General features: G+C 45.7%; 1 protein-coding gene, 1 long non-coding RNA gene and 2 pseudogenes across 2 annotated transcripts; 3 read left to right on the plus strand and 1 right to left on the minus strand.

Moving 5' to 3' along the window:
* Positions 1-1,927: 1,927 nt before the first annotated feature.
* LOC119349470 lies at positions 1,928-4,709 on the plus strand. Its single transcript, XR_005169434.1, has 4 exons — positions 1,928-2,248; positions 2,926-3,117; positions 3,235-3,542; positions 4,347-4,709. It is a non-coding gene; the product is annotated as an uncharacterized LOC119349470 (long non-coding RNA).
* Positions 4,710-6,079: 1,370 nt separating this feature from the next.
* Positions 6,080-6,663, plus strand: LOC119350831 (annotated as a pseudogene).
* Positions 6,664-8,314: 1,651 nt separating this feature from the next.
* Positions 8,315-11,371, plus strand: LOC119349471 (60S ribosomal protein L2, mitochondrial-like). Its single transcript, XM_037617512.1, has 2 exons — positions 8,315-8,403; positions 10,140-11,371. Exon 2 carries the CDS (start codon positions 10,140-10,142, stop codon positions 11,103-11,105), a length of 966 nt encoding a protein of 321 aa, XP_037473409.1. The 5' UTR covers positions 8,315-8,403; the 3' UTR covers positions 11,106-11,371.
* A 6,353-nt stretch (positions 11,372-17,724) lies between these two features.
* LOC119350834 lies at positions 17,725-19,219 on the minus strand (annotated as a pseudogene).
* Positions 19,220-22,199: the final 2,980 nt, after the last annotated feature.

The following is a 22,199-nucleotide window of genomic DNA, read 5'->3' on the forward strand; positions in this document are numbered from 1 at the left end:
CTTGCACCGGCAACAAGAACCACGAACGCCGGCAAAAAAGCTCCTCCGAAACGCGGGCGTGGCCGAGGTTCGGACGGTCTTGTAGGAAAGTGAGTAAGGGTGGCGGCCGCGATGGAGGGGCGGGGTTGGAGGGAGGGTAGGGGAAGAGAAAAAAGGGGGTTGAGTCCCCCACGGGCGGGTCAAGGGGGACAAGGGTGCGTGTCCCGCCTGTCTGTGCATGTCCGTTTCGACGAAGTGGTCCAAATTTAGGCCAGTGATGGGTCAAAAACGGACGAAAAGTAAACGCTTGTCTTTGCTTCCGCGCGTTGGACCGTGTTTGGTGTCTATTTACTTATAAACGGACGCGGCCCGGACCATTTGGGGTTGTAGTTGGAGTTGGCCTTGGCACATTTAGAAAAATATATATACTCCCCTCGTTTCTTTTTAGTCTGTATATAATTTTTTTCTGAAATCAAAGTATCTTTACTTTGACCAAAGTTATAGAAAAAAAATATCAACATTTACGAGGCCAAAGGGATATCTTTAGATTCATTATGGAAGGTAGTTTCATATATAATGTACATTTGATATTGTAGATGCGGATATATTTTTATATAAAAATTTGGTTAAAGTTGATGAAGTTTGACTCGACACAAATCTTATGGGCGTGCGGAGTAAAAAGGAAGGGACGGAGTATTTTTAAGGAGAAAATCAAGCGCATTGAGACCGCGTCGGTGTGTGCTGTCACAGAAGTTTTTTTGTGTGGAAATGTTTGTGAAGCGATGTTCGAGATACTACCTTCGTCCGGATTTATTGGTCTCCATTGTATTTCGTATCAAATTTTGACCATAGATTAAACTAACAAAATGTTCATGCATGTTACCAAACATTATATTTTTAAAATCTATGTTCAAATACGAATCCAATAAGATAATTTTTCTTGACATGCATTAACATTTGGTTAGTTAAATCTTTAGTCAAAATTTGACACAAACTATAAAAGGATCTATAAACCAGGACAGAGGTAATACGTACTACAGAAAAATGACACTGGCGCTACAGGACACTACTGCAGTACAGCCAGCCGGTGATGATGGCGCGGTGGTGCTCTGCCTCGCTCGCCCTGGGATTCCGTGAAGAGGCAGGCCGAGCGACCGTGGAGTGGAGTGGGATCGGGGAAGGAGCTGCGGCTTTCGTTGAAAATGCATGCACGTACGCACGCAGCCACGCACACAGTAGGGCGACCGACGGACGGACGGATGCTCTTTCCCCTCTCCACCGCCCTTTTTCCCTGGCTTTTCCTTCCTTAAGGGCTTCTTTGGATCACAGGATTTGCAAAACAAAGGAATAAGAAAAATTGAGGATTTGATTGCCATGACATAGCCAATTCTGTGAATTTTTTCCAGAGGTCAGACCTCATGTGTAAATTTCTTTGGAATCAGCACCTTGGAGATTCAATCCTAAGGAATTTTAATGGCCCAATCCTTTGATCCAAATGCGTTTCATAGGAAACAATCCTGAGGATTGATATCCCATGAAAATTCTGTGAAAATCCTCCAATCCAAAGAAGGCCTAAATCGAGGCTACACAGTAGGACAATCGAGGCTTGCTTAAATCACCATACACTACAACACGTATGACATTAGGAGGCATTTTTTTGCCAGCGTTTTTGCTAAACGCCTCAAAATCATGGCATTGAAGGCACTTTCTAAAAATGCCTCCGAAGCTCACAGCCTTCCAGGGCAATTTGGAAAATTGCCTGCAAAACAGGGGGAAAGCAAGGCGTTCTCAAAAGTGACGTGGAGTTTAGCTGGCGTTTTGGCGTAAAATGCCTCGAATGCTTTGTCTACATTACCTATAGGACCCTTCATGTTTACTTTTTTAAGGAAACAACCCTCCCACCTGCTGCCTTCCAAAGTGTGTGAAAATAAAAAACACATAACATCGCGGCCGGCGCGTCGCTGCTCACCACCGCCGTTGCTCCTCCGCCACCGGTGCTCCACGCCGGATCCTCCGCAACCGTCGCGGCAGCCGCGTCCGCGACGACCTGCACCGCCATCTCCACGCTGTGCCTCTTCTTCTCTCATCCCCAATCTCGGGGTGGGATTGCAGTGGGCGCGGTGAAGGAGAGGGGAGATCGATGCTCGGAGAGGAGGAGGGGCAAGGTGGTCCAGGAAATGAACGAATCAGCGGTGATCCTCCCCACGCCAGACACGAATATTGCTGGTTGCAGTTGATCCGACGCCCTGGTGCACAGAAGGTGTTCGAGGTAATGTCTCTTAAATTTTGTAGTCCTTTTTCTTCCAGTTTTTGTTTGTGCTAGAAGTCCTGTAGGAAGAATCATTATGCTATGACATCTAGAATCAACTTGTACTGTGTTGGATGTTCTTTTTGTAATTATACATGGACTGTGTCAACTTGTCCTGTTGAAATTTGAGCTTTGTTCGTTGTGGCCTTGCGTGCATGGTGGCCTTCTGTTCATGTTAGAAAAGTGCACACAAGGAGTAAGCTATGTAGATATACTGATAATCAAACTGCAGGCGCATTTGCCATTTCTATATGGAACATCCCTACATGTTATCTAGTAAGCTATGTAGATATACTTCTATTCTTGTTGCATCAGGTTTCAGTTAACCTGTTTTCTTGCTACACTTGAGGTCTTCTATATAGAACATCCCTGACATACATGATCTTTTCTTAAATCAGTAAACTAATAACATGACAACACTGAACTGATTATCTACAGAGTTCTATGCAGTTTAGTTACCATTGGAGTAGCACTGAACTGATTAAGTCTCGTATATTAGTACTATATAGATTCTTAACCTGTGGAATTTTTGCTAGTAGTAAATTGATATTGTTTCTAGGAATTTCTCTTTGCTTCTGCTCACTTTCAAATATTTATTATGGAATAACTGAGGTGAATTTTAACCATTTGCTAAGCAGCGGTAGCAGCATATTTGATGAGCCATTTATCCTCGCAACTCAAGCTACCCAAGTCTATTATGTACAAGATTCTATAGAGAAGGATTGGTACGTTGTGGTTCATCCACCTGCAAGAGACTTCTTTGATATGGACGCTAGAATTGATGGGCATGATGATATCCACCTGCAAGAGTCTTCTTTGATATGGATCGGGTGAGAGCTATTGATTGTTTTTGAACTAAATGTCGAATGGATAGTAGCCATCGTTGGTGTTTTTATCTTAGTTCTGATCTTGTTTTTTCTAACCGAGTTTTGAATTGTACACGCCAGGAAAAAATGATGACTTTGAGATCAAGATCTGATGCATTTAATCAGTCCCATGTGTCTGACCATGAACGGAGATTGAATGGGCTGAATTATAGAGTCAGAGAAGTTAATCCACCACAAATGGAATGCATCAATGTTATCAAGCAAAAACAGAAGCTTCAAACAGGGATAAATTAAAACGCTTCACTATGGTAAGCTCTTAAACTACAGGATGTCAGGTGACCAAGCATCAGGCTCGTTGCATTACCTCAGAATGTGCTGTGAGGAATACATTGAAGAGATAGAAGATATGTGAGACAACAAGGTCATAGGTGAGTTGCACTAACATCAAATAATATGTACTGGTGCTACTTAACTCCAAACTCTGTTTTCTGTGGATATATAATTTCCTAACCTGAACATAGTAATCAGCTCATCTAATATCCTCTTCTCTGCAATCCTTGACAATAATCTGGAGTTGTTGTGACAATAGGTTTTGACAAGAGGCGTACATGTGTATTGGTGATCAAAGATGCTCATTTAAGTTGTGATAATAGGCAGAGGTTTTGGTCATTTCTGAATTTGTGAAGATATGTTTCATTGCTGTACGGTATTCAACAACAGTAGGTAGTGCACCTGTGTAAAGTTTGTACAGTTGTTGCACCTTGAATTGATGGCTCCATGTTTCAGTTCTTAAAAATAGTGCTCGGTGTCTTAGTGTCATGTGGAATCTGGACATTCTAATGGCCAGCGGTGTTTCTCCGAAATGACAACTCTTGACATATGGTTCACGCGCAAGCTGGATCAGATGGAATAACAGGCATAGGTTTCAGTTTATCCTTTTTTTGCTAGTACCAACTTGATCATCTATTCAGTGATTCAGTCCAAGGAGGCAATGACCAATGGTCCAGATTTAAAGCAATACCTGTCACCCCTTAATGATCTTTATCATTTACCTATTTTACATTTTACAGTGATGTTTTTTTTACCTACTCGTGCATGCTGTTGATGTTTGAATGATAGATTAAGTTTAATGGCACAAACAAAAATATGTTTAAGTTTTATTATTTACATTATTTTACATGCCTGCCTCCTTAACCCCGTTACAGTGCTAAGAACAGTCTTTGCTCTTGTAGATGTCATCCGAAAGTCGAAGTTGACGGTGACAGACGGCTGATTGGTTTGTGTACTTCTAATTGATTGCATCAAGCTGGAACACTCTTTACAACATTGTTTCAACAGTAGGCAGTTTACCTGTGTGTTACATTGTTGTCGCAACAGTAGGTAGTCTACCTGTGTGTTACATTGTTGGTCCTGTGTTGGTGATTGATACTTTAATGTCGTTTTCGAATTTGTGAAGATGTTCTGATGCTTTACGTTATTCGCTTGCACAATGATACTTCTAGCCAATGCAAGCCTCTCAATCTTGTTCTACTGTTGTATATATGTGTTTGTACAGTGGTTGCAAATTAGTGAGCTTGCTGCAACAGTGTTTTTAATTATATTCTTATATGTCTGTAAAGTTTGTGGCGTTCTTATGTGCCTCAGAAACATTTTGAAGGCAAGTCGAAAGACGCCACAAAAAGGTTTTAGAGGCGATCTTAAGAAATACCACAAAAATGTTTTGAAGGCAGTATGAGTTATGCCAGACAAAAAAATTAGAGGCAGTATGAGGAATGCTACAAATAGTCTTTGGAGGCATTCCTAAAGATGCCTCAAATTGAGTTTGCTGGCGTTTTGAAAAATGCCTCTGTGTTTCTTTTGAGGCATTCTGGAAAAATGCCTCACATTGAAGTTGCTGGCATTTTAAAAATGCCCCTGTGCAGGCCTTTTGAGGCGTTCTGGAAAAGTGCCTTCAAAGATCTTTCCCTTCGTGACCATCTCTAGCATATTTTAAAAATGCCTTCTATTCTCTAGGCTGGCATTATATGGGCCTTCTGAGGCATTTTAAAGTGCCTCCTATTGACGACCGTGGTGTAGTGATAAATAACAGTTATATCCGTTATGAGAAAAGGCACAATTCTAATCAGAGGTGTCTCAAACCAATCGAAGTCAAAGAAAATCTAGCCATACTTTCCATTTTAGAAAGTATGATTGTATTGAATTCACAAAATAATATAAAGTCCTTGACCCGTACAAGCGCACCCTGACACACGCATAAAGAGCTAGGATAACAAAATGCACCCTAAAACTACTTGTAAAACACAAACATCTCCGAGCATCTATATGTCATCATCCCTGAATCTTGCGAGAAAAAAGACCGTGATTCTGCAACAAGCTAGACCCAAGCAATTCATCATCTTCAACCACTAGACCCAAGCAGTTCATCATCTTCAACCACCACACAACTCCACCTTTTCTTCGCTCTGGCGCCAAAAAGACAAGGGCACTCATGTGCATCCAATACGCTTCACCAAGCTTCAACATCTGTGTTTTTGAGTACTGCCATATGTGCCCCTTAGCTGTCAGATGGAAGAGAACTATGATTTGGTTCCGGCGCTACGGTCGGGCCAACTGCCCGGGCAAAGTAGGACATCTCGCTAGTAGCGGCACAAAGAAGGGATAAGAAACGCAACAGAAAGTCATACCAACAAGGAGGAGGAAGAATCTTCGTCTCCACATCATATTTGACTAAGAAAAGCCCAAGTACACGAAGATGCACTTTCAGAAGCAAACAAATCCGCATCAACGTCGATCAACCCAAGCTTGCATCAACAAACCAGCCACGTCACATTGACACTGACTAAACACGCCACGTCACCCCTGCATCTCCACGCCTTCTACTCCACCCCGCGCCCGTCCTCGAGCACAGCTCGCCACGCAAACCTCCTCCCGTTGACGGCGTTAATAACATTCACGAAGAGCAGCGATGGGCGCCGGCGGCCCGGCGCCGCCCCGCCTGTTCTGGTCGAGCGGCGCCAGCGGGTTCGGCTGCGGCCTCGCCGTCTCCGTCGGCATCCCCCTCGTCGTCTCCACCGTCGCGCTCGCCGTCTACCTCTGGAGGCGTGCCCGGCGGTAGTCTACGGGGAGGCGAGGAAGCCGGAGGAGCAGGCGGCGTGCTGCTGCGCCGTATGCCTGGAGAGGTACGTGGACAGCGACGTGGTCCGGGTGCTGCCGGACTGCGGCCACCTGTTCCACCGCGGGTGCGTCGACCCCTGGCTCCGGCGGCTGCCCACGTGCCCCGTTTGCCGGACCTCGCCTCTGCCCAGCCCCGTGCCGACGCCGCTCGTCGAGGTGACGCCCCTGGCGCTGGTCAGGCCGGCGTGGGGCGATCAGGCGAGCGGACACGACCGGACACGACGTTCTTGAACTCTTGGCTTGCTCTCTGTTTTCCTTTTTTTTCCTTTATTACACAGACCGCTCTTTATTTTCTTCCCGTCTCCATTAGTTTTTATATATACGGCTGGATGCCACATGTAATTAGAAGGTGATAAGTTTTGTAGCCAGTACTCCTACTCCCTCCGTTCTGAAATATTTATCTTTCTAGGCATTTCAAATGGACACAACGTACGAATGTATATAGACTTATTTTAGAGTATAGATTCATTCATTTTGCTCCTTATGTAGTCACTTGTTGAAATTTCTAAAAGACAAATATTTAGGAGGAGTAGATGTTAGTGAATGCTGTTTTTGCACATGTAAATACGTGAATGACATTAGTTTAGTCAGTAAATTGGTGATATTGTTGAGGGAGACATATTTGATCAGCCATATTTTTAAGATTCAGTAAATGAAGGACTAAAGGTACATGGAATAAAAACGTTACTCCCTTCGTCTACTAATACAGTGCAACTTCACAATTTTACGTTTAATTTTGACCATTAATTTTACCAACAAATTAGTATATGCCAAAAAAAGTATGCCATTGATTCACATTTGAAAAACTTTGTGATAATATTTTTTTGTGACATGCAAACCATGTTTTCTTGACCAAAATTATAAGTCAAAATTTGACAGTAAAAAAACGTAACCTTGTATATACATTTAGAGGGAGTATTTGCGTGCTAACATGACAAATATCAAGTTTAATTTTTTTATTTGCCTCAGATCTTGCAACTGGCACTCCTATGACTGATGTGTCACCCAGATCGCCATCTCAACCCCGTATCCCCGTCGGGGTTCCCTCATCACTCCCATGAGCAAGCAAGGAATGGATGAGCTTGGCAAGAAACACCATTATTTTCCCTTCTTTCATTGTCGAGGCCTTGCCTCATTCCTCGGCAATTCCAAGCTACGAGTCTCATGACCACCAAGGGGCAATAGGGCCTTGCGCCGCCGCACATTTGTAGTCCGTAGACTCATGAACCTGATCTTGAGCGACGACAGGGGAAGGGGCTACATCAAGTAAATAACATGGGGCTTTGTATTCGTGGAGGCATCACATCGGTGGCGGGATCGACACCATGTTAGAATAATTTGGCCCTGTAGAAGAGCTCCAATCGACAGCGCTTCAAAGCATGTGGCCTCTTCGTCTCGTTAGGGTTCGAATTGGCGATGTCAGGTCATGCCACTCCAGGTGGCGACGGAGTCCGATTAGGAAGGGTGCATGGATCTCCAAGGGCTGTAATGCAAATCTTCTTGTGTTCGGGTGTTTTGTGCAATCTTCTTATTTAGCATGTATCATTGTTTGTCTCTAAGAGTGCCCACGTGTGCCCTCTTTGTACCAAGTTTTTTTTTTTTTGAGAATCCTGTACCATTGTTTTTTTGTTGGCAATATTTATAGTACCAAGTTTGTTTTATAAACATGTGGTTACTTCTGTCTGAAAAAAAAAGAGTCCAATTTTTTTGAGTTGATATATACTCCCTCCGTTCCTAAATACTTGTCTTTCTAGGCATTTCAACAAGTGACTACATACGGAGCAAAATGAGTGAATCTGCACTCTAAAATATGTCTACATACATTCGTATGTAGTAGTCATTTGAAATGTCTAAAAAGACAAGTATTTAGAAACGGAGGGAGTATATATATAGAAAAAAAGGCCCTAACTTCAAGGAATATTTCGATTTGTTTTGAAGCAGCAGTGTGGACGGACCAAAACGTCAGACCCACCAGGCCTGCCGCTAACACCCGAGGCCCAGTCCAGTCCAGCCCAGCACAGCACCATTCTCCCTCCCAAGATCCATTTCCCCTTGCTCCTCTCTCCTTCCACTCCCCGCGCCTCCGCCGCCTTCCCGCTGTCGTCCGTCGCTCAGGTACGCCGTCCCTCTCCGCTCCGAACCATCCGCCCGCATTCGGTTCGATGGTGCCGCAGGAGCTCAAGGTAGAACCAGGGCGCTCGCTCGCTCGCTCGTGGATCCTTCCGCGCCCCCGACACCGATTCCCTGTTCTGGCGCTCGCTCTCCGGACGCCCTCCAGCCCCTCCGCGACGTGGCCCCGCTCCCATTCTCTGGTCGCCTGCAGATTTTGGGACGGGGCCAAGACCTGATGCATGATTTATTTCAGGTTTATCCATCCGAGTACAGTACAAAATAGTACAGCTTTTTCTTCTAGTATAACAAAAGGGAAAAGCAGGGTAGGAGGAAGTAGATTGTAGAGACGCCCGGGCAGTCAGGCTGGAGAAAGATACAAACACTGCAATATATATACTTCACCCAATATATCCAATTTCTGTACTTCTGCCTAGTTCTTAACTGTACTTGAGCTTCTGTGTTGAGACTGAATTATGATGAGTTCTCTGGGCTCTGATTCAGGGGAGTTAAATGTTTTGTCTAGTGAACCGGGCAATTATTATTCTAGTGTTTCTCTTCCTGCCAATCTGAATGTTGCTCACTAAGAAACATAAATGTTTGGAACTTCTCTTATGAATTTCGCCGCCAATCTGAGTGGTTTGGGCCGTAATCGAATTTAGTACTAGCTCGTGTCTTGGTTTGGGTCCAAACCTAAGCTGCTTGATTTTTTGCTCTGGATCAGATGGAATGACTTGATCTCCATGTTTCTTTTTCATCAGTAAAGCTAGGTGTTTGTCACCTGTGGTCTTAAGATCGATAGAAATATTTGCCACTACTTTCTGTTGATTCTTCATGGTTAGTTCGTTCATCCTTTAGATGCATGGAAGCTTATCCACTTGCTGCTAATAAATGCTTACGCGCGCTGCCGGATGTGTACCAGATGCGCGGGTTTGGTTTTGCTGCTTACCTCACACGACAAACAGAGTGTAGCGCCGCTCGAATAATTTTGTTTCTCAGGAGAAACCCGCTGGATCTATTGATCGCTCACCAAACCCATTGTGCTTGAATCGATGCTGCCCAGGCCGAACTCCGCCTGTAAAATGGATTTCTTTTCTTCCAAGTCTTACTTCAGTCGATACCCAGTTCCTGTAGATCTGCTTAGTTCTTAGCTGTACCTCAGCTTCCGTGTTGGGACTGAATTGAGATAAGTTCTCTGGACTCAGATTTGGAGAGAGCTAAACTTTGTTTTGTCTAGTGAATTGGGCAACTGTATTGTACCACTAGTGTGTCTCTTCCTGCCAATCTGAATGCTGTTGAATAAGAAAAAAATAAAGTCTGGAACCGATCTTGTGAATTTTACTGCCAATCTGATTATCTGAATGTTGCTGAATAAGAAACATACAAGTTTGGAACTTCTTTCTCTTGTGAGTTTTGCTGTCAAACTGAATGTTGCTGGATAAGAAACGTACTACAAGTTTGGGACTTCTCCTATGAAACACAAGCTGCTTCATCTTTTGCTCTGGATCAGATGGAATAACATGATCACGATGTTTCTTTTTAATCACTAAACCTAGGTGTTCGTCACTTGTGGCCTTAAGATCGATAGAAATGTATGTCGCTATTTTCTGTTGATTCTTTCTGATCAGTTCATTCATCATTTAGGGCTTGATGTATGGAGGCTTGTCTACTTGCTGCTAATACATGCTGTTTTATCTCTAGTCCTTGAAGCTTACCATCTCTTTGGTGGTTCTTATCTGCAGATGCAGAAGTTGAAGACCTTGGCCAAGGCCTTGACCGGCAAGACCGTCACCGCCGGGAGGAACTCTTCCGGGCGGATCACTTCTTTTCACCGAGGGGGTGGATCCAAACAATCGCTTAGGGACGTTGACCTCAAAAGGAACACTTGCTCGGTTGGCGTTGTGGAAAGGATTGAGTATGACCCTAATCGTTCTTCTCGGATCGCTCTTCTGCGATGGATTGAAGGGGTGCCTCAGAAGGATGCAGCATACAAGGCCGAGCGTGCGCCTGTCAATTACATAATAGCCAGCCACCAAATGGAGCCGGGCAGCATGGTGGTGAACAGCGACTCCTCCAAACCCTCCACGACCGGCTCCTTGATGCGGCCTGCCCACAACGCCGATTCCTTCCTTCGGTTCCAAGAGCTGTTCCGCAAGGCCAGCCAAGAAGGCGAAGAGGAGGGCGCTGATGATCAAGCAGCAAAGGATGCGGCGGTCACCACAGCAGCGCCGCTCATGCCTGCCGACCTACTGGACCTCAATTCCAAGGTGGGAAACTGCATGCCGTTGTCCGACATCCGCATGGGCACATGGGTGCACAGCATCGAGCTGCGTCACGGCCAAGGGGCAAAGCTCGTGCGAGCCGCCGGAGCCTACGCCAAGGTGGTCAAGGAGTCGGCCACGCAGTGCCTTGTGCGGCTGCCGTCGGGCGTCGAGAAGGTGATCGACTCCCGGTGCCGGGCCACCATCGGTATCGTCTCCAACCCCACCCATGGCGCGCGGAAGCTGAGGAAGGCGGGGCACAGCCGGTGGCTGGGCAGGCGCCCGACTGTCCGTGGTGTCGCCATGAACCCGGTGGACCATCCCCATGGAGGAGGCGAGGGGCGCACCAAGGGTGGCAGGCCCTCGGTGTCGCCCTGGGGGAAGCCCACCAAGGCTGGGTATCGGACCGTGCCGAAGAAGCCGAAGGCTCAGCTGTCCCGTGATTGATTGATGATCTTCATGGAAGCGGGTTGTTGCTCCAAGGGAAAGGTACCAGATCTTGATGTGGCTATGGATCACAAAGCTGAGGATTGTAGTAACTCATGCTTGTTTTTTTGTTTTGCTAAAACGGTTTCTGTTACAGCACTTTGGCTTTATTATGTATTAATAATAACAAGTGATGTTTGGACTTGCCTCTGCCAAGTTTGCTGCATTCCTTCCTGCCACTAATAATTTGTGTATTGAGTATGTTGCTTGTGATTGATAATTTGCTCTGTCTGGTTAAGCAATCTGGGGGCATGATGATGTGCACATATATACATACATGTTTCTAGTTTCTGTAGCTGCTTTTCCGTCGAAAACACGCATGTACTGAGCCGCATATATATAGTTTTTTCAGTGTATATGAGTGTGATTTCTGTTGGTGTAAATCCATTATGTTGACAGCTAGCATGATTGATTAATATGCCATTCATACATAGAACATAGGGCCTACATACTGCAATGACTCTGGAGTTGATCCTGGTGGTTTTGCTATTCAGTACACACCTTGCAGCAATTCCTGCCAAGTTTTGTTTGCTTCAGGAGATGATGATTCATTCCAGTCATTTTTGCACAGTTGCCTGAGGTCATTTTGGCTTTGTTTGTTACGCGTACGTACATCTTTGTTGCCTGTTTTAGATATACTCCCTCCGTTTCTAAATATTTGTCTTTCTAGATTTCAACAAGTGACTACATACGAAGCAAAATGAGTGAATCTACACTTTAAAATATGTCTACATACATCTATATGTTGTGTCCATTTAAAATGTCTAGAAAGACAAATATTTAGGAACGGAGGGAGTAGATAGTAACTTACGAAATCAAGTGCTCACCGACGGACCAGATGTCGTTGGCCTTGCCATGTTTCATCTGGTTTAAGATTGGCTGCTGAGGCCAGTGAGGACAGACATTTGCTCAAGATTAACTGACCGAGCTAGAAAGAGACCAGAGATGTATGAGTCTGTCATTGTGCATTGCATGGCCCTAATTTGCCAGCCACAACCCACAACACAAATCTAGGGTGGGGGCGAAAAATCCCATCTAAACTTATCAAGATGGGAATCTAGTTCCTAACATCTTGATGGGGAAGAAGACAACGGTGAAAATGATTCACAATTTGGATGCGAGGTTCGAGACATTTCATTTTTAAAAACCGAATTCAAAAAGTTAAACACGTGCGGGCGGCTCTCCCGCAAGAAAAAAACCCTCTAATGGAGACAACTGGTGCACATGTATGACGCCCTCGATTCAATCGTACATTAATCATACACGCAAATGTGTACGATCAAGATTAAGGACTCACGGGAAGATATCACAACACAACTCTAGACACAATTTAAAATAATACAAGCTTTATATTACAAGCCAGGGGCCTCGAGGGTTCGAATACATAAGCTTGAATACACAAGAGTCAGCGGAAGCAACAATATCTGAGTACAGATATAAGTTAGACAAGTTTGACTTAAGAAGGCTAGCACAAAAGCAACATCGATCGAAAAGGCAAGGCCTCCTGCCTGGGAGCCTCCTAACTACTCCTGGTCGTCAGCGGTCTCCACGTAGTAGTAGGCACCGGCTGTGGCATCTGGATCCTGGACTCCGTCATCTGGTTGCATCAACCGGAAAGAAAAGAAAGGGGGAAAAGGGGGAGCAAAGCAACCGTGAGTACTCATCCAAAGTACTCGCAAGCAAAGATCTACACTACACATGTAACATTATCAAAGGAAGGCTGTATATGTGGACTGGACTGCAGAAATGCCAGAATAGAGAGAAGGCCTAGTCCTATCGAAGACTAGCATCTTCCGGAAACCACCACCTTGCAGCAAACAGGAGGGAGTAGAGTAGCATAAAGTAAAGTACTAGTAGTGTTATCAACCTCGGCCAGAGATCCTTTCTCGACTCCCTGCGAGAAAGCAATCCCAGAGCCATACTATCCATTTGTCGTCACAATCCAATTCTCATCAACATCCAATTCTCACAACAAGTATCCAATTCTAGTTGTATCGATCGGGATACAACTCCGAGTGTCCGTTACCGCAGGACAGGCTATCGATAGATGTTTTTTTTCCTGCAGGGGTCACCAACTTACCCACCACGCTTGATTAACTCCGGCCGGACACACTTTCCTGGGTCATGCCCGGCCTCGGCCAAACAATACGCCGCAACCCGACCTAGGCTTAATAGAGAGGTCAGCATGCCGGACTAAACCTATGCCCCCAGGGGTCATGGGCCATCTCCCCGGAAACTCCTGCACGTTGCGTACGCGGCCGGTGAGCAGACCTAGCCTCCATACAAGGGAAGGCGTAACTAGTCCAACCCGGCACGCCCCGCTCAGTCGCTGGCGTCTATTAAGCTTTGGCTGATGCATACGACACAGAACACCCATACTATGCCCACGTGATGGTTAGTGCTATCAGGCCAGAGGCCCCTCGGATCAAATATCCAAATCGTAGTGGATTAGGAACGCGCGGTAACAAGCAGAGACTCACGAAAGATGTGACCCCGTTGCCCCGTCTCGAAGACTTGCGGCAAGGGCTAATAATGCCCGGCCACGCCTCGTAATTATCTCACGGGCACCTTCCAGGTCAACCCGACTCCACATCACTCGCAATTATGCTCGCGCAGGTACCCCTCAGGGTCGACCCGTCTTTAGTAACATAGTTCAGTGTAAAGTCATAGTAACCATAATAACCGTGTGTCCAAACATCAAGGGGAAAACTCGAGGAATCACCCCCGGTGAATTCCACTCGATGTAATCATCAAGGTGAACGTAAGAGGAATCACCCCGAGGTTCACACTTGAGGGGTTGCACGACAGAGTCGTATCGGAAGTGGTTAAGGTGGAATCACCCTCGATGACCACGACCGAATAGCTACACTACAGGGTTAACATCAGAAGTGCTGTAGAGGTCTCACCCTCGGCACTCGATAGTAACCCAGCAGTCTCGAGCAACTAAGGGGAAAGTGATGTGCGGTGCCGGGGCCTGGTCTTCGATCCCGTTGATAGGGTCTTTGATGATGAAGCAGGGGCAACAAGGACAAGGTGGGGGTCAGTAATGGATCACTAACCAACCTATACTAAGCAGTTTAGGATAAGCGGGTAAGGTAACAATAAGCAGGTTACAAAAGCAGGCTATGCATCAGAATAGGAGCAAACAATAACAATAGCAAAATCTAATGCAAGCATGAGAGAAAGGAATGGATGATATCGGGATGATCAAAGGGGGGGCTTGCCTGGTTGCTCTGGCAAGGAGGGGTCGTCGTCGACGTAGTCGATCACAGGGGCAACATCGGTCTCGGGGTCTACCGGAGAGAAGAGGGGGAAGAAACAGTAAATATAAAGCAAACATAGCATCACAAAGCATAACGTGGCAATATGCTGTGCCGGGTGTGACCTAACGTATGGCTGCACGATAAAGGTGAAAGGGGAATCCAACCGAGAAGGTATTCCCGGTTCCGGACCTATGTCAGACAAATGACCAGAGCGGGGATGTTCCATGTTCAAATAGTTAGAGGCATCTGACAGGTAAACGGACTGCGTATCCGGATTCGTTGGATTTTTCTGAGCAACTTTCATATAGAAAACATTTTCATCGGAGTTACGGTTTAAATTCTATGATTTTTCAAAGATTAAACCATATTCTAGAATTATTCATATTAACAAAAAAGGAATATGACGTCAGCATGATGCAATGCTGACGTCAGCAGGTCAACCGGTCGGCTGACCAGTCAAACCAGACAAGTGGCGCCCACATGTCATCCACTGTAAGCTTCATAGTGGATTAAACTAATCTAATCAGTCTAATTAGAGGGGTGGGCCCCGGGTGTCAGTGACTAACTAATTACTAATTAATTCATAGATTTTAATTAGCAGATTTATTTATTTTTGAAAATTTTAAGCTAGCGGGGCCCGCATGTCAGTGGGTCAGAGTGCCCAGTCAGCATGTTGACTGGTCAAACCAGTCAACGGGGACCCGTGGGGCCCAGCGTCAGTGGCACGGATGGCCCACCTGCCAGGCCACGTCGGCGACGGCGCCGGAGACAGCTCCGGCAACCCAAAACGCGGCGGCGCGTGCGGGAGGGGCTCGGGTTTTGTCGTCCGGCAACCAAATCGACGGCGGTTGGTCGCGTTCGAACTGGAACAATGTCCGGCGTCGATATGTGGCCTTAGTGCGAGCTAAAACAGATGGAGTCGAGCGCTAGGTCGTCGTTGGCGGACGCCGGAATCGGGCGTTGGTGGCTACGGCGATGTGGGGCGCGACAAGCGATGCGAAGAGCATAGTTGGGCTCCTACGAGCCCCAGGAGCTCGGCTACGACCTCGGACGCGAGCTCGGGCCACGGTGGCCACGACGGTGAGGTGATCTGCGACGGTGAGCTCACGGCAACGGCGACGAGCTAGCTAGGAAGAACCACGCGGTGTGAGGAGAAGAATGGAGGGAGGTAGGAGCTCACCGAGCAGCTACGAAAAGCCTACGACAGCTTAGGAGCGCAGAGGTGGCCGAAGACGACGGTGGTCACCGGCGACAGAGAAGATGGGGACGAGCTCAATCCCGATCGTGCGGTCGTTCCCAAACTCGATGGCGAGGCGTAGTCGAGGTAGAGGTCGACGACGCGTCTCATGGACGTACTGGCGAGGCGCGGGATGGGCGGTGGCCGCGGTGGTGGTAGAAAGCGGCGATGACGGCGCGCGGGAGGTCCAGATCGGTACGAGAGGAGAGGGAGAGGCGAGCGAGTGAGGCAGGGAGCGGGCAAGTGTATGGAGGTAGGTGGGGGAGGAGGCCCGAGGCGTCGGGGCGCTGGCGGCCTTATCCTCCTCATCAACGGCGAGGTGGACCGGCGGCGACGCGCGGGCGCGCGCCCTCGGTCGATTGAACAGGGGGAGGGGAGAGCGACCAGGGAGGTGGGCCGTCTAGGTTGGGCCGGCTAGTCCGGATGGGCCAAGGCCCAGGGAGGCAGGGGCTTCCTTTCCTCTTTTCGTTTTCTTTTAAAACTTTTCTGTTTTCATTTAACAGTAGCCTTTTGCTTTTTCTTTTGCAGTAATTATCTTTTGCAAAAATGTGCCACTGGTGAAAACAAATACTAGGGGCAGTGGTGCACTGCCACCATATGCTTGGGATTTATTTGAATTCATTTGGAATTTTCATAATTGGAGTAGCATTTTAAAATGCTAGAATTGCACTGGATTAATTGCTACTGCTCATTTTAGCTACATAGTGATGTTCTTTTTCTTAACATCAATTATTTTGGAATATTAGCTAAATAATGAACATTTTTCCAGCAAGTTTTTGCAACTTCAAATTTCACTTTGAATTTGAATAAAATTCAGAGAAGGGATTTGAGCTGAGATATTACCCCGACTTGATTAAGCTTGTAAAACAAGATGACTTGGCACTGATCATAAGGGATTACTGTAGTGTGATGCCGGTATGTTACAACATGGCTCATGCAATTTATTCACGAGAAGCTTTTGCAGTAACTTTTGCAAAAGGCATCCTTTTTTATAGAGAGAGAAGAGGCGCCCGTGCTTTGAAGAAGATTTCCTTTTATTTTAGCAGTGGTCCGAAACAAGAGGAAGGAGTTCGCAGGGTGCCGTCGAAGCCCACCACAACAGTCGAGGCCCAGCCAGCCCAGAGCACCAACCAAGACCAACCGATTTCCCCCATCCCTGCTCGTCCATTCCTCTCCTCCTCCTCTTGCCCTGTCGCTGTCGCCGTCACCTTCAGCCGTCTCAACCGCGTCTACCCCTGCTGCCACCTTCCTGCTCCGATTTGTCTGTCTGCCGGTCAAACATGCTCTCTCCGCTCCGCTCCGATTCACCCTTACGATGATGTCCTAGGAGCGCTCCGGTCAAAGGATGGTGGAATGGCAACCTTCAGATTCGTCTCGGCTCTCCCAAAGCCCTTGCCTCATTGATGATGCTCATCTCTTGGGAGGTTTGGCCCGAGAGAAACGCTCGAGTCTTCCGCAACGTGGCGGTTCCATCGGTGGTCATCATCAACAAGATCAAGTATGAGGTGTCGCTTTGGCTTTGGCGGGTGCCAAGCACTTGAGTATTGTAATGCCGCGGGTTTGTCTAAAACCTTCTCCCTTAGTTAATGAAATGGCAAGTCTTTTGGCTCGTTTAAAAAAAAAGATGATGTTCTAGGAGCAAGGGAGCTCAAGTTAGAACCCCATGGAGTTTAATGGGATTTGTTCCTAAAATCTCGACGGGGAGAACACAATGGTGAAACAGTCCGCACTGAGATGCACGGTTCAAAAGGTACTTCATTTTCAAAAACCGGATAAAATACTCATCCCCTTTTGTACAAAAAGAAACTCATAAAAACTCTCTGGCGACGACAAATGGCGCATATGCCACTTGTTATCACCAGAAGCATTTGGGGCAACCTTTGGAAGGGCATGAGAGAGAGAGATCTAGAGAGAGAGAGAGAGAGAGAGAGAGAGAGAGAGAGAGAGAGAGAGAGAGAGAGAGAGAGACAGGTTATCAAGTGAATACGACTCAGCTCCATTATACGACGTTTGCAACTCTCCACATCCCAAAATGGATGAAGAAATAGCAGAGCTCACATGCATGGAACTGGGAAAGCGATCAGCACCGGCCGGGATGGCGGCTAGCTAGGCCACGTACGAGGACGTAGAACAGGCCCATGACGCCGGTGTGCCGGCGGTCGCTGCTGAGCACCTCGCCGTCGCTCACCTTGGTGGATCCCGGCTTGGGGTAGCACGTCGACATGCCGACGATGTAGTTTGCCTCGTTCCCTGTGCCGTAGATTGGAAGCGATTCACAGAGAAGGCGTCCGTCCTGTGGTAAGTCGAATATGTGTGTGTACATCACTCAGAATATTATACAGTAGCACTGAGCAGAGCAGTGCATAAGCACAACAGATAAGCGATTAGGGCACTGATCCGATCCATTACCTGGCCATGCAAAGAAGCACCAGTTCCGCTCGAGTGCTGGCGCCCGATCGACGCCGAGCACGATGTCGCCTCCACGAGGTATGATCACTCTAGCAGCCTTGACATGGATACACCCATTGTGGGCTCGGTTTTCTGGACTGCATGATACTCCACCTGCACAATCAACGTACAGCTTAAAACCCTAAACCCTAAATCATAGATATATAGACCAACCAACCTAGTAAACACTTAGCTTAATTTCAGATTGTGATTAGTTTGAAATAATAATAATAATAATAATAATAATAATAATAATAATAATAATAATAATAATAATAATAATGCGAGAGTTACCAAATTCTTATAGAGTTGCCGTCATGTGAAGTTCTATATATTTCGCATATATACCCTGCAAGAACCCTGGGCAGTTCCATCGAGCAGAGCGGTATTAGTGACATCAATTATGTAGATACTGACCGGCACCATGGCATCGGTCCAGTCGAGCCACGTCACCGTGTACTGAAAGAACAGCTTCCGCGCGTTCCCAATGAACCCTTGTTTGACCCGACACCGCGTCTGATCATAGCAGCAGAGCATTCCTCCAGTGTAGTTCTTCGAGATTGCTCGCCCGTCCTCGCCAACCGTAACGTTGTAAAGGTCGCACTTGCACTCGGTGCACCCAGGCTTGTCGATAACTTCCCTTGTGTCGATGGCGTGAATATTGAGGGACCATTTCTCCTCGTAGCCTCAAGGGGCCTTCTCCGGATTGCCGGTCTCTATGCCATAACGATCAGGGACCCATGTGGAGGTGTGGCGAGTCTCAGAACCATGACCGAAGTACTGCCCTAGACTGGTCTTGCAGACTCCATTGTTCCTCCTTGTAAGTATCCCCTTCCGCGCGCCATGGCCCTTCTTCAAAGCATAGTATGGTTCTGCAACCCAGTGATGCAGGTACGTCTCTTGGAGTGGAACGGGGATGCCGTTCTCGTCGACTACCTCGGCGTCAAAGCTCTTGACGGCAAGGTGGCTTCGGGGAAGGCAACATCATAGTAGTACTTGTTTGAGACTGATCCAAGGGCCAATAAGATGGGAGGGGAACGGAAGGTCTTTGATTTCACATTTAGGGCTTGGGAGGGTAGACCCACTGATAAGAGCCAGCTGGTGAGCAGCACAACGGACACAACCATTTTCATCTTCTTGTAACCAGCAGCTGCAAAAGCCGAGCATGAATCGATCTATCAGAAGAAACTAATAGGTACTCCCTTCGTCCGAAAATACTTGTCATCAAAATAGATAAAAGGGGATGTATCTAAAACTAATATACGTCTAAATACATCCCCTCTTATTCATTTTGATGACAAATATTTCCGGACGGAGGGAGTAGATAGCTAGGAGATCTATCAGAAGAAAACGTCTTCTGTTTTGCATAGGTTTTGCTAACAACACCTGATAAATACTCCTCCCTTCGTAACAAAACAGAAGACGTTTTTTGTGCCCTATGCAAAACCAAAAAACATCTTGCATTTTGATACAGAGGGAGTAGTAATAACTACAGTAGCCTACTTCATTTGTTGTCGTACGTGTGGTGTGGATTAACTGTTTTTGAAGAAAACCTAACGAATGGTAACATTCCTTATATTTGGCTGAAAACATACTACAAAGAGAAAAGTATGTTTTTGGTCCCTCAAGTTTCCATAAAGTATAGACTTGGTCCCTCAAGATTTTTTGGTATACATTTGGTCCCTCAAGTTTCAAAACTGGATAAGTTTGGTCCTAAACTAGATTTTGAGCACGTTGATCGGTTTTGACCGCCACAAAACCGCCCAATGAACAGTAAATTTGAAAAATATATAAAAAACCCTTCAAAACAATCTGAATTTTTTGGGGTCGAATATGCTTACATACGCAAGATGCGAACAAAATTTCATGCCCTTTTGGCACTCGAGGAGCTCGTGGCAAAAAAACAAAAATATCTGCCTGATGAATAGTAAATTCAAAAATAATAATAAATAATAATCCTCCAATGTCAAAAGAGCATGAAAAGTTGGTCGCACCTTGCGCATGTAAGCATACTGGATCCCAAAAAAAAATAGATTTTTTGAAGTGTTTTTTTCAAAATTACTGTTCGTCAGGCGGTTTTGTGGCGGTCAAACCTGGTCAATGTGCTCCAAATCTGGTTTAGGACCAAATTTATCCGGTTTTGAGACTTGAAGGACCAAATGTACACCAGAAAATCTTGAAGGTCCAAGTCTATATTTTTTTAAGAACTTGAGGGACCAAAAACATACTTTTCTCTACTACAAAATATCTTGTGTTCATTATCAACGAAAATGCAGCAACAAAAGTGAGTATATTTTTTTTCGATAAAGGTTGAATTTTTATTGACTCAAGATGAAGCATCAGAGGATACAAACACAATGAGCACACACCCGGCCTCTGCATAGCTAAGATGCACACAACCAACACCAAGACACGCACACAAAAACTCGCCGGCGAATAGCAAAGTCATGTAAGACCAAAAGTGAGTATATATATGCAGCATAAACTTGTATTCATTAATCTGAGAGTGGTTATGAAAAGAATAAACCCGACAACATGTTTTAACACACCACTGCCTACATGCACTCCCATGACCAGCGAATGAATACAAGTTGTTGGGTTTCTTCTTTTTCTCTGGCCCATCTTAATATTCATAGGTATATGGTCCGGTCCAAAATCTCAGGGCTCCGCCCCTGTGACCAAGGAGGTGAGCCTCTTGGCAAAGCTAGTTGGCTTTCTTCCTGACATACTCCCTCCGTCCATGAATAAGTGTACTTCTAGCTTTTGTCCTAGGTCAAAGTTTTAAAACTTTGACCAACTTTATAGGGAAAAATACTAGCATTTATGACACTAAATTAATATCACTAGATCTATTTTAAAATGTACTTTCATAATATATCAATTTGATGTCATATATGTTATCACTCTTTTATATATAGTTGGTCAAAATTTCAAAACTTTGACTTAAGACAAAAGCTAGAAGTACACTTATTCGCGGACGGAGGGAGTATGCATCAATGCATGCATGCATGTGTGTGTGTGTGTGTGTGTGTTTTCTCTGAGTTTCTTCATGGTGTTTGTCCACGAGAGAAATCTCAACAGAATTGTGAGAGGAAGAAGAGGTGCTGCGAGGAAGCGGCACCAATACCAGGTGAAGTGCAACCGAGCTGAAACTTTTATATATTAGGCAAGTCGAGAAGAACAGTTTTATTAATTAGGAAAGGGAGCAGAGCTAGCTAGAAGCATGAGAGGAAGCATACCAGGACGAAAGGGAGATGAGAGGAGAGGAAGCGTATCAATTTGATGTCATATATGTTATCACTTTTTTATATATAGTTGGTCAAAATTTCAAAACTTTGACTTAAGACAAAAGCTAGAAGTACACTTATTCGCGGACGGAGGAAGTATGCATCAATGCATGCATGTGTGTGTGTGTGTGTGTGTGTGTGTGTTTTTTCTCTGAGTTTCTTCATGGTGTTTGTCCACGAGAGAAATCTCAACAGAATTGTGAGAGGAAGAAGAGGTGCTGCGAGGAAGCGGCACCAATACCAGGTGAAGTGCAACCGAGCTGAAACTTTTATATATTAGGCAAGTCGAGAAGAACAGTTTTATTAATTAGGAAAGGGAGCAGAGCTAGCTAGAAGCAGGAGAGGAAGCATACCAGGACGAAAGGGAGATGAGAGGAGAGGAAGCGTATCAATTTGATGTCATATATGTTATCACTTTTTTATATATAGTTGGTCAAAATTTCAAAACTTTGACTTAAGACAAAAGCTAGAAGTACACTTATTCGCGGACGGAGGAAGTATGCATCAATGCATGCATGTGTGTGTGTGTGTGTGTGTGTGTGTGTGTGTTTTCTCTGAGTTTCTTCATGGTGTTTGTCCACGAGAGAAATCTCAACAGAATTGTGAGAGGAAGAAGAGGTGCTGCGAGGAAGCGGCACCAATACCAGGTGAAGTGCAACCGAGCTGAAACTTTTATATATTAGGCAAGTCGAGAAGAACAGTTTTATTAATTAGGAAAGGGAGCAGAGCTAGCTAGAAGCAGGAGAGGAAGCATACCAGGACGAAAGGGAGATGAGAGGAGAGGAAGCGTATCAATTTGATGTCATATATGTTATCACTT

This window comes from Triticum dicoccoides, chromosome 1B, assembly GCF_002162155.2.
Source record: "Triticum dicoccoides isolate Atlit2015 ecotype Zavitan chromosome 1B, WEW_v2.0, whole genome shotgun sequence".
In the NCBI taxonomy this organism is placed as follows: domain Eukaryota; kingdom Viridiplantae; phylum Streptophyta; class Magnoliopsida; order Poales; family Poaceae; genus Triticum; species Triticum dicoccoides.